Here is a 12890-nt window from a genome sequence, read left to right on the forward strand (position 1 = left end):
ACAGAAGTGTGGGAGACACCTATTAGTTACAAGAAGTTATGTTTCATGCTAAAAAGAGAATCACCCGAGTAATTTTTTATTAAATTAAATCTTTGCTGCAGACACATTTTCCTACTGCATACCATAAAACAAAGGGGCACTAGTGATGCAGTCAGTTAGAACACCCTTAAGCCTGGACCACAGTTGTTTTTATCTTGAAATGACCATATGACTCAAGATAACGGCAGACAAAACTAAACCGATTCTGTGTAAGCTGATGTCTGTCAGTGGGAAGCATGTCCCAGCAAAGCCCCAGCAGCAGCAAAGAGTTAAAATGGGGTAATGAATTCCACTGACAGCCCATGTGGGTTCCCCAGCTGCTCAAGGGCTATTAGTCTATGCAACTTCAGCATTGTTTGTGTTGGTCATTTTTGAGTAGACAATATGGACATCTACTGTACAGGCTTCCCCTCAGCCTACAGCAGACCTGAACACTGCAGGACTTGAGAAATGGTAGGCCCTTGAATGTAGGATGCAGAGGGCTCTCTTCAAAGCTGAAATATCTAGATCCACTGGTGGTCATCCTTGTTTTACTATGGTCTAGTCCTATCAGTGAGGACTTCTCTCTACCCCAGACAGATTAATTTAAGCAGGCCCATACTCCAGTGAAAAGCCATCAACCTGTCTCCAGGAAACCTTGTCCATACCCACTGGTTCTGGAACAAACGAGCTGTCTGAAATACCATGCTTTCAACAGCAGACAGCTTACTTGATCCCATTCTGGAGGTGGAAGTAAGCCCAGTGACAGGCTTCAATTGACACCAAGATTCCTCATCAGCAAATGCAGCAATGACAAGAGCAGTATGATGTTTAGCACCTGTTTCAGCAAAGGTTTCTAGGTACATGGACTATGACCACTTTTACCGAGCCTTTTGGCACAGCATCAAATATACAGACAAGAAGCAAGCAGCACATATTCTGTGCTAGAGAGGTGTGTGGGTGAGTAGCAGGCTACAGAATAAAACAGCAGTCATTCCAAGTGCTACGCTGGGTGGACAAGAGTAGCACAATACAGAGGGAGCTTAACTGAAGTAGTGGAGCACAAGACATGATATATCACCTGGCATGGATCCCTCTGGGCATACAGACAACTGTTAGGAACCTACCAGTAAAGTCAGAGCAAGAAGGCCGAAGAGATAAATCTGGCAAAGAGCTAGGATTCACAGGAAGAACTGCGACTCACTGAGCAAACAGAGAAGCCAAAAAGAAAGTGGGAGAGTCCAGGGAACAAATTAATTGCATAAGGAATGGGGAGGAACAGTCACAGGATGTTAGAGGGAGGCATTAACTGGGACTTGGGTGAACAAGTCAGCATAAAGGCACTGGAGATGGTTCAGGCAAGGAAACAAACCAGACCTGAAGTAGGGCAGGAAGGAAATAAGACTTCAGTATTTAACTCAGAGCTGGGAATCAGGATTACAAAGTTGAGAAATGACAACTAAGAATAGATATGATATATGAAGAACAAAAGACTGAGTCAAATTAAGGAAAGAGACAGGATTAAGGATGCTGACTCACAGGAGGGGACCACATACAGAAATAACAAACAAGTTTAGAGCTTCTGCCCGTTTGCCTGTCCATTCCCTACACTAATAGCTTAATTAATGAAGTAGCTTCTGAACAACTGCAGTTTACAGCCAGTGTTTTAAAGTAAACTGGCTCTGGTTTTCTCAGAAATGTCTATACTGATGTGTATGTGCTGATACAACTGACCTCTGTCCATGCTCTAAGCGCACTTGACATCTGTGGATTTGTATCCTAGAAGCCCTATAATCATGTTACAATACTTGTGTCTGAACAAGCAAGGCCTCTGAAAAGTGAAAGGTTTCAAAAACACTTCATTTAGGTTGCTGCACATCTATTTTTATCATTCGAACAACCTCTGAAGGCAAATGTGTTCAGAGCAGATCACCGTGGCCCAAAATACAAATACCAAAATTTTATAGCATTCAGTAAATAAGTTTCAAGAGACAGTAAGGCATTTCTATAGTGCTGGGAATAACTTCTCAAGAAGTTCACCATACATTCTCTCTTACTGAGAATAAAAAGTCACAGATTTTTCATACACACGCTTGAAGGTTCACATTTGATTCCCTACTGTTCCTCAGCCTATGATGTGGTGTCTTTACCAGCTGTGAAATTCAGCAAAATTGTTAATAACAATTAACTAAATACAGCTACAATGTCACAGGAATTAGAGAACAAGGCATTAGACACTTTGGAAAGGAAAGCTGGAAATCAGTTTGCAGGGAGGTGGAAAGAAAAAAGATCAGATTATACATTAATTAATATTGTTACTGAACTCTACGGTTTTGAAGCAGAATTTTACAGCTGTTCCTGAAGAATATGATCCCATCTTGGTAGAATGCAATGAAGCCTTCCCTTCTCCCCTTTCTTTAAAACTAGATTTCCAACAAGTAGTATTAATATAATAATTTTCTTTCATCAGAAAAGCATAATCTGTCCTTTTTTTTTTTGCAATATGTTGTAAGCAAAAGCAATTCCTTCATCATTTCCTTCCCCTTTTAACCCAACCACAAACAATTTAAAACAAACTACTTACTGATGCATTTGTCAAAGTGCCTGCATCTGTATTTACTGCTCCCATAGAAAAAGGCTTTTCAAAATACTTCTCTGTTAAACATTCAAAAGAGGGAACTGTGTCGCTGGGGTTTATCAGCCATGCTGCAATCCTTGGGTCTAACACGATACTATCAGCAACTACAAAAATAAATTAATTCTGACAATCAAAATACTTAAATTACCTTCCACACCAAAAAATACCTCTAAAGTTTTGTCCATCTTTCCTGTAGATACACATCATAAATAGACAAGCATTTAGAAATGTTGAAAGAAATGTTTAACTAAGAAAATGTTAAACATTGAATTTGCAACTGTAACAAACGGTCAATACCACGACTACATAGCAGTAAGTTCAATATTGAATATTTTTGAAGAGAGTTTTTTTGTGGCTTTGTTTTTTGGTTTTGGGTTTTTTGGGCTTCCCCCCCCCAAGTTTTAAAATTTAAGTAAACCTTTGGTTCTTAAGATGGACTGTAAAAGCCTCTCTTTCTTATTACTGAAAAATTTCAAATTGAAGTTTTTCTTGCGAGCGTCTCCCTCTGGTACAGTTTTGTTGTTGCTGTTAACTTGATTGATATCCACAATATTGCTATTGGGGGTCAAGGGAGAGAAGATTTACTTCCTAGAAATCAGACTTCTGAGATCTTTAATGTATATATGAATTCACATATGGGTGCGCAATGCATTGTTCCCAAGAATCAGAACCTTTTGTCCTACAGGATCATATGTGCTCACACTGCACTTTCTCTCATGTTCACATAGATACATAGGATGGAGCAAGCCTAGTGCTGTTTCATTTCCCTTTTAACTACAATCTCAACATATGTACTGTAGTACTACAAAGAAGAGGAGAGACAAACTAGTAACAAGAATGCTTTGTGATATATTCCAAGACAGATCTAAGTATCCTCTTCAGTAACCCCTAAGTAAGTTCAAATGACAACCCGCAGGTACATTTATAGAGAACTCCATGCTACGCAACCTTACAGACTCAGTTACCTGGAAGCAAACTTTAATGTCCATAACGCAAGTTACAGCTGCAGGACTATTCTAAAGAGAACCAGGCTTGTTTACCTCCATTGATATAACTGTTGCTGAGAAGAACTTCATGTGGCTGTTCAGTAGATGTTAGGGAAGGAGACACCTTGCCCCTGAATCAGCTTGAGCTCTGCTGGAGTGGCCACATAACTGAAGAATACTTCATCTGCATGGCCTCATACCTGGAATTTTATGTAGCTCACTATCCTTTTCTCTGAATTGCAAACAGCTATTCACCTCAAAAGCTAACAGATGCTAAGGAACAGCCTCGGAAATTGTCTCAAGGATACCCTCCTGATAGTACTACTAAGAGAGTCTTTCTGTGATTGGAAGGACAGTCTTAGCCTTGGAATTGTGCAGCTTAAGAAAGTATGTCAAACTCTGCATCCACTCCAAAACCACACTTCGGATGTGTCCACAGGATTTCCACTGCTCTTTCAGCAGGAAGTAATCCCTACAGGAATTAAACAAAACTGTGACAGCTGTAACAGACAGATTTGCCATGAATTCAAACAATGCATTGTGAAGAGGCAGACTAAGCAACACAGCCTCACTGATGGGCAGTAACACTCAGCAGCTGATGGCTGTTTGAAAATGCTGAGGCTGCAGGAAGGCTCTGCCTAGTGAGATGCTGGACATTCACAAGCTCATGTGAAGACTGCATTAAATGAGCACTGATTTTTCTAACAACAACAACTATATCTTACCAAGGATACATGGAAGAAGAGAATCCTGTTACCAAATAGTCTCTGAGATACCTCAAAGATCCTTTTCTCATGTCTCTATTTACAATGAGCACGAGACAGTCTGTAGCTGTAAAAGGAGAAAGAATCAAACCCTCCAGCCATCCATCCACCCCGTCCTTTCCAAATAAAGTTTTCACCAAAGGTGAGGGTAGCAGTAATGAGTTATAGCCACCAATTCAGTCCTGGAAAAAGGATGACACCTTCAAGGTGAGGAAGAGGCATACATGGAACTGAGACAGAACAAAGCTGAAAGGAGTGAAGCAAAACCAGGGTCAAGCTGGGATGAAGTGAAGAGTCTGTCCTGATAAAAGCATGCTTTCCTCAAGATTGTGAAATGGTGCTCAAGTCCTGTCCTTCTACTCCAAAACATTAGTGAATCCAAATGGCAAAGCACACCATATTTTCTAGTCAGGGCTAATGTATCTGTATGTACTCCACTGGTTAGTACACTAGTTTGAGAACAAGTGCAATCATTCAGTCAATATGACAGACAGGAATTTCAGTGTTTGCTTGATTTACAATGATGGTTACCTCAAAAAAGGCAGGGGGTTTGTGGTTTTGGGGTGTTTTGGGGTTTTTTTTTTGTGTTTTTTGGTTTTTTGTTTTTTTTTTTTAAACCATAGCAGAAATAATGGGTGAGGAAGCATCAACTTCCAAAGTTTAAAAAAAACCTAGACAAGAATTCTTTTGGATACTAGAAACTTCAGATTCAAATCCTATTCATCAGATAGGATCTAACCTAGATCTAGTATTTCCTATGTGTACAGGTTATAAAACTGTCACTAGTGCCAGTACCATCATGACATTTCTTCCCCCCCTTCCCATCCCCAGGGCTAAGTGTCTTTTGTATAGATCTCCACACCAGATTCTAAATCATCAGTTTACTGTGATTTACTGATGAAACTTTTCATATGCTGAACACAAGCTGAAGACTCTCCATAGAGGGAGTCCTTCCTGAAAGGTTACACTTATTTTTGTAATTCACTCAGCAGTAATCCCATACATAGAACCAAGAAAAAAATAAACATTTACATCTTATATCTTTTGTTTGCAGTTGCTTTTAAATCCATACAAAAGAATCTTATTTGTTCCTATCAAAAACCCAAGGATTCATTCAAGTGATTCCTAACTCTGACAACTATGTGCACCTCTGGAATTTATTTTAGCCTTTCCCCTTGAGCAGAGAAAGTTTTTCTAGGGAACATGAAACATGAAGCAGTTTGACCTTTTCAGCTATAGTCAGGACTGTGTTGAGAGCTTTTGTTTCCACTGGAAGCTATACTTAAATTATTCAATGATTTGTTTCCTGCTCAGAGAAGAAATACATCATCTTGACGTGCCATGCCTCTGGTCACAGCCTCCCCCAAGAAGCGTGTTCTTTTCCATGGTACTAAAACTCTGTTTTCCAATATATTACTTAATCACCAACCTAGTTACTTCTACACCTAGTGATTTTAACAGAAACATCAAAAGCACAGAGATTATAGGATTACATCATAGATTAGATAGGTACCTTGTTTCCAGCTAATTTCATTACCATAAACTTGAAGTAGCGTCCTCAGGAAATCTTTTGCGTTGAAGCAAATAATCGGCACTTTGCAATGTAGCATTTGAAACAACACTTGCCTGCACAGAAGTAGTTCATTAACACACACTATATTGCTACTAGATTCAGTGAATCTATTACTTTATACATTTAATTAGCACCTAATACTAAACAGTTAACACAAGACATTTCTTTATTCCTGTAAGAACAGAATACTGTATTTGAATATTAAATTCTCAATTCAGTAATACCTGAAGCTTCATTCTACAATAAATTAAATATCTTAGCAGATATGCCGTATCATGCATTCATAAAGAAAACAAATCCTTATTTGACACTCAAAATTAAATGCAATCTTAATCTGAAACAGCAACTGTCGTCCCTGTAATACTTTAATATATCCAAATAAGATCACAGAAGCTTCTGAGTTAATGTAGTATTGTAAAATCATGATTTAAACATTACTAGACAATCTAAATTGCCATAATTGCCTAGTGTTAATACGCTATTGAAATCTAGTATGCTTCATCTTTGTCACATTTTTCCATTCCTTTTGAAAATGTCTATAGTTCCCACATCCATGCTATTTTAAATAGATTTTACCAATTAGTTTATAGATTTTACTAATTATTTGTGTCATTGTTTTTATAAGCTCTATTTCGGGCAATATAGAAAAATAAGTTTTTTTCTAGAGCTTTCAAGTTTATTTATCTTTGGTGGTATGAAACCACAGTACCAAGTTTTTTGGACATATTACAAATCGTGTAGATCATAAGGTATTATTACATACAGTGTAGATCCACTATTAAACAACTGCACCATTCTTAAAACAAATAATTACCTATAGGTTTCATCTAAATGCTAATACACTTAGTCAACTTGTTTGTTACTGAATTTTTACTGTTCATGTGTACATGCTTTACTGATAGGTTATTCTCAATTCAGAACAACCTATATTCAAACCAAGAACAAGTTACTATACTAGTTGTCATATAACTCCAATATTACAGCTGGAGAAGTACAGGTAAGTGAAGTGATTTCTTTCAAGTTACAGGGGAGCAGTGGCAGAGATGCAACTAACAACTAAGTCCAGCATCTGGAAAATGAATGCTTTGTAATTTAACAACCCAAATTCAGCAGTTTACAATGAAGCAGTTATTACTAAAAGTCAAAATATTCTAATGAAGTTTTAACATGTGGCTATTATATCTAAGAATCAGATTCAGTTCTCATTTCTACCCTTATGGGATACTATTTTGAAGTTAATAGGAAGGAATAAAAATGGATTTTGGTTATACTAACTGGAAGTTTAAAACATAATCCAACTGTTTTTAAAATTTAGTCCAACTATTAAACAGATAAATAAAGCATTTACTTTAAAAAATTATCTTGTAATTTTGATGTAACATTATTACTGAATATTAGGAAAACTTCATTCGGTATCTCAAAAGCCATTAAAAAAGCCTATTGTACTTTAAAAAATTAAAAATATTAGCAGAGCTCAAAAAAGATATTTACCATAATAATGTCCATCAAAAATGTACTAGATAAGAAATGTAGTTCAGAAAATGGAAGATAAGATACAAGAAATATAAACCTGGATGAATCATGTTTTTTGGTGCCATACAGCTGTTCATAAAGGATTTCTAGGTGAAGGTAAGCAGCTCCTACCAGAACCCCAACCTAGTTCTGCAGGGCTGCAGTTAGTAATATGCTGAGCCCAAAGGAATAGTCTGTTCTTACCTGGTTTCTATTAGCCTGGGCTTGACACAGAACTAATACAGCTAATATGAAATTCAATGAGCTTGACACATAAGGAGATTAAGCCTGTGCCATGTAACCAACATCACTGTTGCCAAAACCATATGTAAAGCAAAACAGTATTTTTTCCTACATACTCTCACCAAGCAAATTTCTTGTGAGCCTGTTGTTCTTGTTCCCAAAGAGATGACCATTCAGTTTTTAAATAAATTAATTTATCATTTTCATTAGCAGCATTCCAAGTATAGTCAGTTGAAGAGTAACTAGGAGGGCAAGGGTGATCAGTCTGATTCTTCACTAAGACAACAACTCCTTTTACTGATGAGGTTAAGACCTGTTACATATAATTGTAACAATTATATTACAATAGTGGTTTTTTTGTAATTACAATTACTTTTTTGTAGTTGCATTTTTTTGTAATTGCAATTAAAATTGCAAAAATGCAATCCTATAAAGAAAGGTTTAATATTGTAAAATATTTGGGAAATTATTACGTACACTAGAGTTACTGCATACACCATTGACACAGTAGAGGAGCATGCAAGTGTTTCAGCCTTGAAACAAAAATCCACAGTGACAGACATAGTAAAAAGCAGGGAAAAATATTCTAATTCAAACAGTCTCACTTCAAGTATACAAATGCCTCTTTAGCCTAAGTGGTTTAATTTTTTTTAAGTTTTACTTGGTAACTAAAAAGAAAATGTAGTCAGAAGTATTAAGGTTTATCCCATTTTACATTTATATTTTGGTAAGCAATAATACACAAAACTGGTCCAGATTCCAGGTTCCCAATGAACATGGTTTTGTGTTCATCAGTCATATGCACAGTTCAAATGGTTCTACAAAACTGACTCTAAACAAAACACATCTTTCACTAACCTGGTCTGAGTTGAGCTGTGAAGAACCATCTTGAAATATCATAGTAGTTACAAAAGCCACTGCCTGTTCTATAGTTGCAAGCAATTTTCTCTTTTCTTTACAACCCAAACTCCTGACATCACAAGGATAATTTTCAGAAGACTCTGTTTGTCCAGAAGTACAGTTGTATCTTCTTTCATGTGAAGAAGTGTAGGTCTTTACAGGTAATCTTCTTGTTTTCTCTGAACAAGATGTAGGAGCATCTTGCTTTCTTTTAAGGGGAGTAGCTATATTCTTTTCACCATCCTTCAGATTTTTTGCTTCTACTGAAAAATTTCTTTCTCTATATCCCCATGTTGGCAAGTCTAAATCCTGGTAATAGCTCACTATTTTGGTACCTTGACAGCAAAGCATTTCATCAGCATGTACTGTCCTGACTATCTGACCAGCAGTACTTTTTTCAGGGCTGGCAGATGTTTTTAATAAGGTAATTGTGGAATCATTAATCTCCTGGAAAAATTGGAAATTTTTTAGTGAACCAATTATTCAACTTATTAGGACAAATAAAAATAAATTTAGATTAGTTAATTTAGATAAGCTTTGAAGGAAGTGATATTCTATGAAAAAAAATGTTGATACTAACAAAACAGAGAATCAGTTTAGGAGAACCACATTACAGAAAACAAAATTCAAACATTTATCAGTACAGATTATTTTGTTGATTTATATTGCTTACATCCAAAACCACCACTGTTTTTTTAATCTTAGTCCAACACTAAAAATGGCAAATTAACAACTGTAAGACGCATCTAGTCCAGTAGCCTGTCTTCCATAGTGACTTCGTGACCTTTGTCTGAAGAAAGAAGAGACCATTAATTTCCATCTTTAGCTTCAATATTCAGAGCTTTTTTCATGATAGCTTAGTTTATTAAGGAACTTTTGGTAAGGGACCATAATGACTGCTTTGGAAATTCAAGTACACTGAGTCAACTGGATCTCCACCAATTTGTTCAAACAACTTACAAGATTGTAAAACAGAACAAAAATATATATGAAAGTCGCACTGAATAAGTATTATTAGGTGTATGAATAAGTATTATATTCTATTCCGTTTAATCCACTATGCCCAGAACAGCTTTCCCACTCCAGATAGTCCCTGGGTCCCTTTTCAGCAGCATGCTATTAAATAGCATTAAGCAAGAAGTTGCATGGTAATGTTATGATTCTACTCCTTCATCCTTTATTTCCTTCAGAAACTTCCTTGGTATGCTACTGGCCCTAGTATTTTCTTACTGTTTATTTTGCTAGTTTCTTCTACAACCTCTTTGGCTGGGATAGATCTTCTGTCTTCATTTCATAAATAAGGACTCTGGAATGACAACCGGCAACCTTTCCAAGATTCCCCAAGGTAAATATGTGTTTAACTATCTACAGATATACAGAGTTGTATCTTCCCTCAATACTCCTCTTACACCTTGATCACCAACAGGTCTTAAAGGCGCTGGTAAGCTTTCGACTCCTGAGGCATTTGAAAAAATGATGTATTATTAGTGATGCATTTTCAAGCTGTTTCTCAAAGTTTATTTGGACTATACTATTGTATATTTACATTTAACTTACTCAAATGAGGCAACAATAAAAGAATACAAATTCTGGTAAGTTCAGCTTTTTGCATGATGATATTTTTTAGTAGTCTCCTTTGTACTGCCACTTAGCCATACTTCTTTTTCCTGGACAGATTTTAGTATTCGTTTTAAGTCTCCAATATTCTGTTTTGGATAAATCCCTATACTACCTACAAATGTTTTGGGTTTGGAGGGGAAATTCCACCTATTTTCTTTTAAAAGATCCTTCATTTTTATGTAATTTCCTTTTTTGAAAAGAAGCATTCCTGTAGTGACCTATCTTTTAATGCATCAGAAAGATTGTAGTCCCTGTCGGAGCATCTTTCAGGAGGAAGATTTTGAACCATATCTCACACAGAATCAAATAAAAAACAATTTCTCTTCTGCGTTCTCTAACCGTTTCACAAAGCAGTTGTCTCCTAATTTTTAGTCTCAGCATCATGCATAAGCACAATATTCACTCACTCCATTGAAAAGCAACTGAAGCCTCTCATAATTACTATATTTGCTGCTCTTATACCACAGCCAGTCTCCTTCAGTACCTCTGCTGTCATTACCATTCCAAAAACTAAAGCCTTCTCACTTCAAAAGAACCACAAGTTACTGCTGTCCAGGGCTCCCATCCATTCCCCAGGACGACAATTTCCACTGATCAAAAGATATCATCCATCTCTATTCAGTCTGTATTGATTGAGTAAGCCAGAATGACAAAGCCAATAATTTTTTTTTCCTGGTTTTGCAATATTCCTCAACCCAGTTCCCGTATTCCCAAACCTCAGAACTATGGAGGTCAAAAGATGAAAAAGGCTTAGACTGCATGAGATCATACTTCACAGGATCAACTCTACAGCAAAAGTACAATTAACAGTTTCTAAGTAAACAGAAAAAGGGAACTAATTAAGCTTTTGCTACTACCAAAATGAATAGTGGTTGTTCTGAACAAAAAAAAATTAATTGGACCTAGGCAATGCTAATAAAAAAGCAGACATTATAAACAGTTACCATAAGGGGAAAAATATCATCACAGAAGGACCAAATGTTTAAGAGCTGTAGAAAGACAGCTAATTCACTCAAGTGTATTCTCCAGTTAAACTGCAAATAGTTTTATTGTTTAAACACACAATTTGTCCTTGAATTAGGACACTCAAGTAATTATAGAATTAGTAATAAGCAATTCTCTTTTAAAGGTTCAAAAATAAGAACAAAGCAATTTAATTATCAAGTCAGAGTAATACAGCTAGAACTACAATTAACCACAGAGAGAAGCAGGAGCTTCCAGGAAGAACTGATCTTCTACTAGAAATAATGACATGACTGGAAGCAGAGAAAACAACTCCCAGGATGTAGTTTCATAATTTATGTGGATGTAGGAAAATTTCACTAGATGCAGTGAGTCAAAATTGGCACCTCATCATCACAAAAAAAGGGTTCCACTACTATCCATGTGCACTCACAGCTGCATGTCTATCTATAAGCCAATTTGTAGGAAACTATCCCACCCCACAAAAGAAACCAGTTTTCTGCATCTTGAGCAACCTGAATGGACTTTCTGAAGTGTGCAACATGCACCAGAGTCAGAGTAAGGAAGGCTGTGAAATTTGCAGCTGGGACAGGAATACACTTGCAGTATCTGCAACTTACTGATCAACTCAATGGATCTTACAATCACAGCCTGAGTTGGGGCTGCCGCAGTTATCCATTCCCATTCTTGTACTGGCACTCACTCACATGCACATCAAACCAAATTCGTAGAGATGATTACACCAAAAATTAAACTTCCTAATACAAAGTAATTTTTCATATCAATCAGCTCACCATATGATTATGTGCTAGTGATTGTTCAGTGACAGAGGTTTGAGAACATTTTTAAACCCTGGTAACTATCTAAACATGGCAACCTCATTTATTTCTGATCAATCTGTCACAAAAGACTAACTTCCTGTCAAAAGGATAACAGAAGTGGGGCCAAGACTCTTATAGGTAAATACATGCCAAGTGCAAAATAAGACAGAGGAAAGTTATCTGAACTATGAGTGTATGCAATATATTGTGATAAAGCTCGTTATGAAAAAGCCAGTCTATAACAACTTCAAACCTGCTATAAAAAGACTGCTTTTAGTGGTCTTCAATCTTACAATATCCTTGCCTTTTCATTTTTCAGATGTTCATCCTTATCACCTAGTTTATTTTCCTTTGTCTTCTCTATACCTTTAAAAAAAGAATGGGAAACATTTTACAATACCAATGAATCTGAGAGTGGTGCATATAACTTAGGTTACATACAGTTACACTACAGACACTTTTACCAAACCTAAAATAATTGCAATAAAATTTTCCATGACAACCATTTTCCTCAAATTAGTATCATTCATGCTTAAAAGGGCCCTGCAGGTTCCTAAATATGCATATGCAAAAGCATGCTCTGTCCCCATTAAGAAAAATTTAATTCAAATTTTCTACAAAGCAAACATTTTCCACGGTATTCAGAAGAGGCATTACTATAATACCATAAATATGCTTATTTCCTTCTTTCAAGAAAACACATCCCATCTTGGTCAAAGTAAAACTGGGGGCATGGGCAAGAAGAAAGAAAACCAACCAAACAAAAAAAAAACTCCACACACTTCACACAGTTTAACTGTTTTCTTGGAATTAGGCACTATCATTCCACAATAATTTTCTTCAGTAAAACAC

At 36.5% G+C, this 12890-nt stretch overlaps 1 protein-coding gene across 1 annotated transcript in view; it reads right to left on the bottom strand.

The window, feature by feature from the left end:
• POLN (DNA polymerase nu) overlaps positions 1 to 12890 on the bottom strand; it is a 125976-nt gene that overhangs the window by 99626 nt on the left and 13460 nt on the right. The window contains exons 3-7 of the mRNA XM_072861913.1: positions 12343 to 12404; positions 8593 to 9081; positions 7857 to 8047; positions 5920 to 6032; positions 2603 to 2760 (exon numbers count right to left, since the gene is read on the bottom strand). Of these exons, the coding sequence (XP_072718014.1) occupies positions 2603 to 2760; positions 5920 to 6032; positions 7857 to 8047; positions 8593 to 9081; positions 12343 to 12404 (1013 nt within the window). The remainder of the gene's footprint in view (positions 1 to 2602; positions 2761 to 5919; positions 6033 to 7856; positions 8048 to 8592; positions 9082 to 12342; positions 12405 to 12890) is intronic.

This window comes from Ciconia boyciana, chromosome 5 (genome assembly GCF_034638445.1).
Source record: "Ciconia boyciana chromosome 5, ASM3463844v1, whole genome shotgun sequence".
Taxonomy (NCBI): Eukaryota; Metazoa; Chordata; class Aves; order Ciconiiformes; family Ciconiidae; genus Ciconia; species Ciconia boyciana.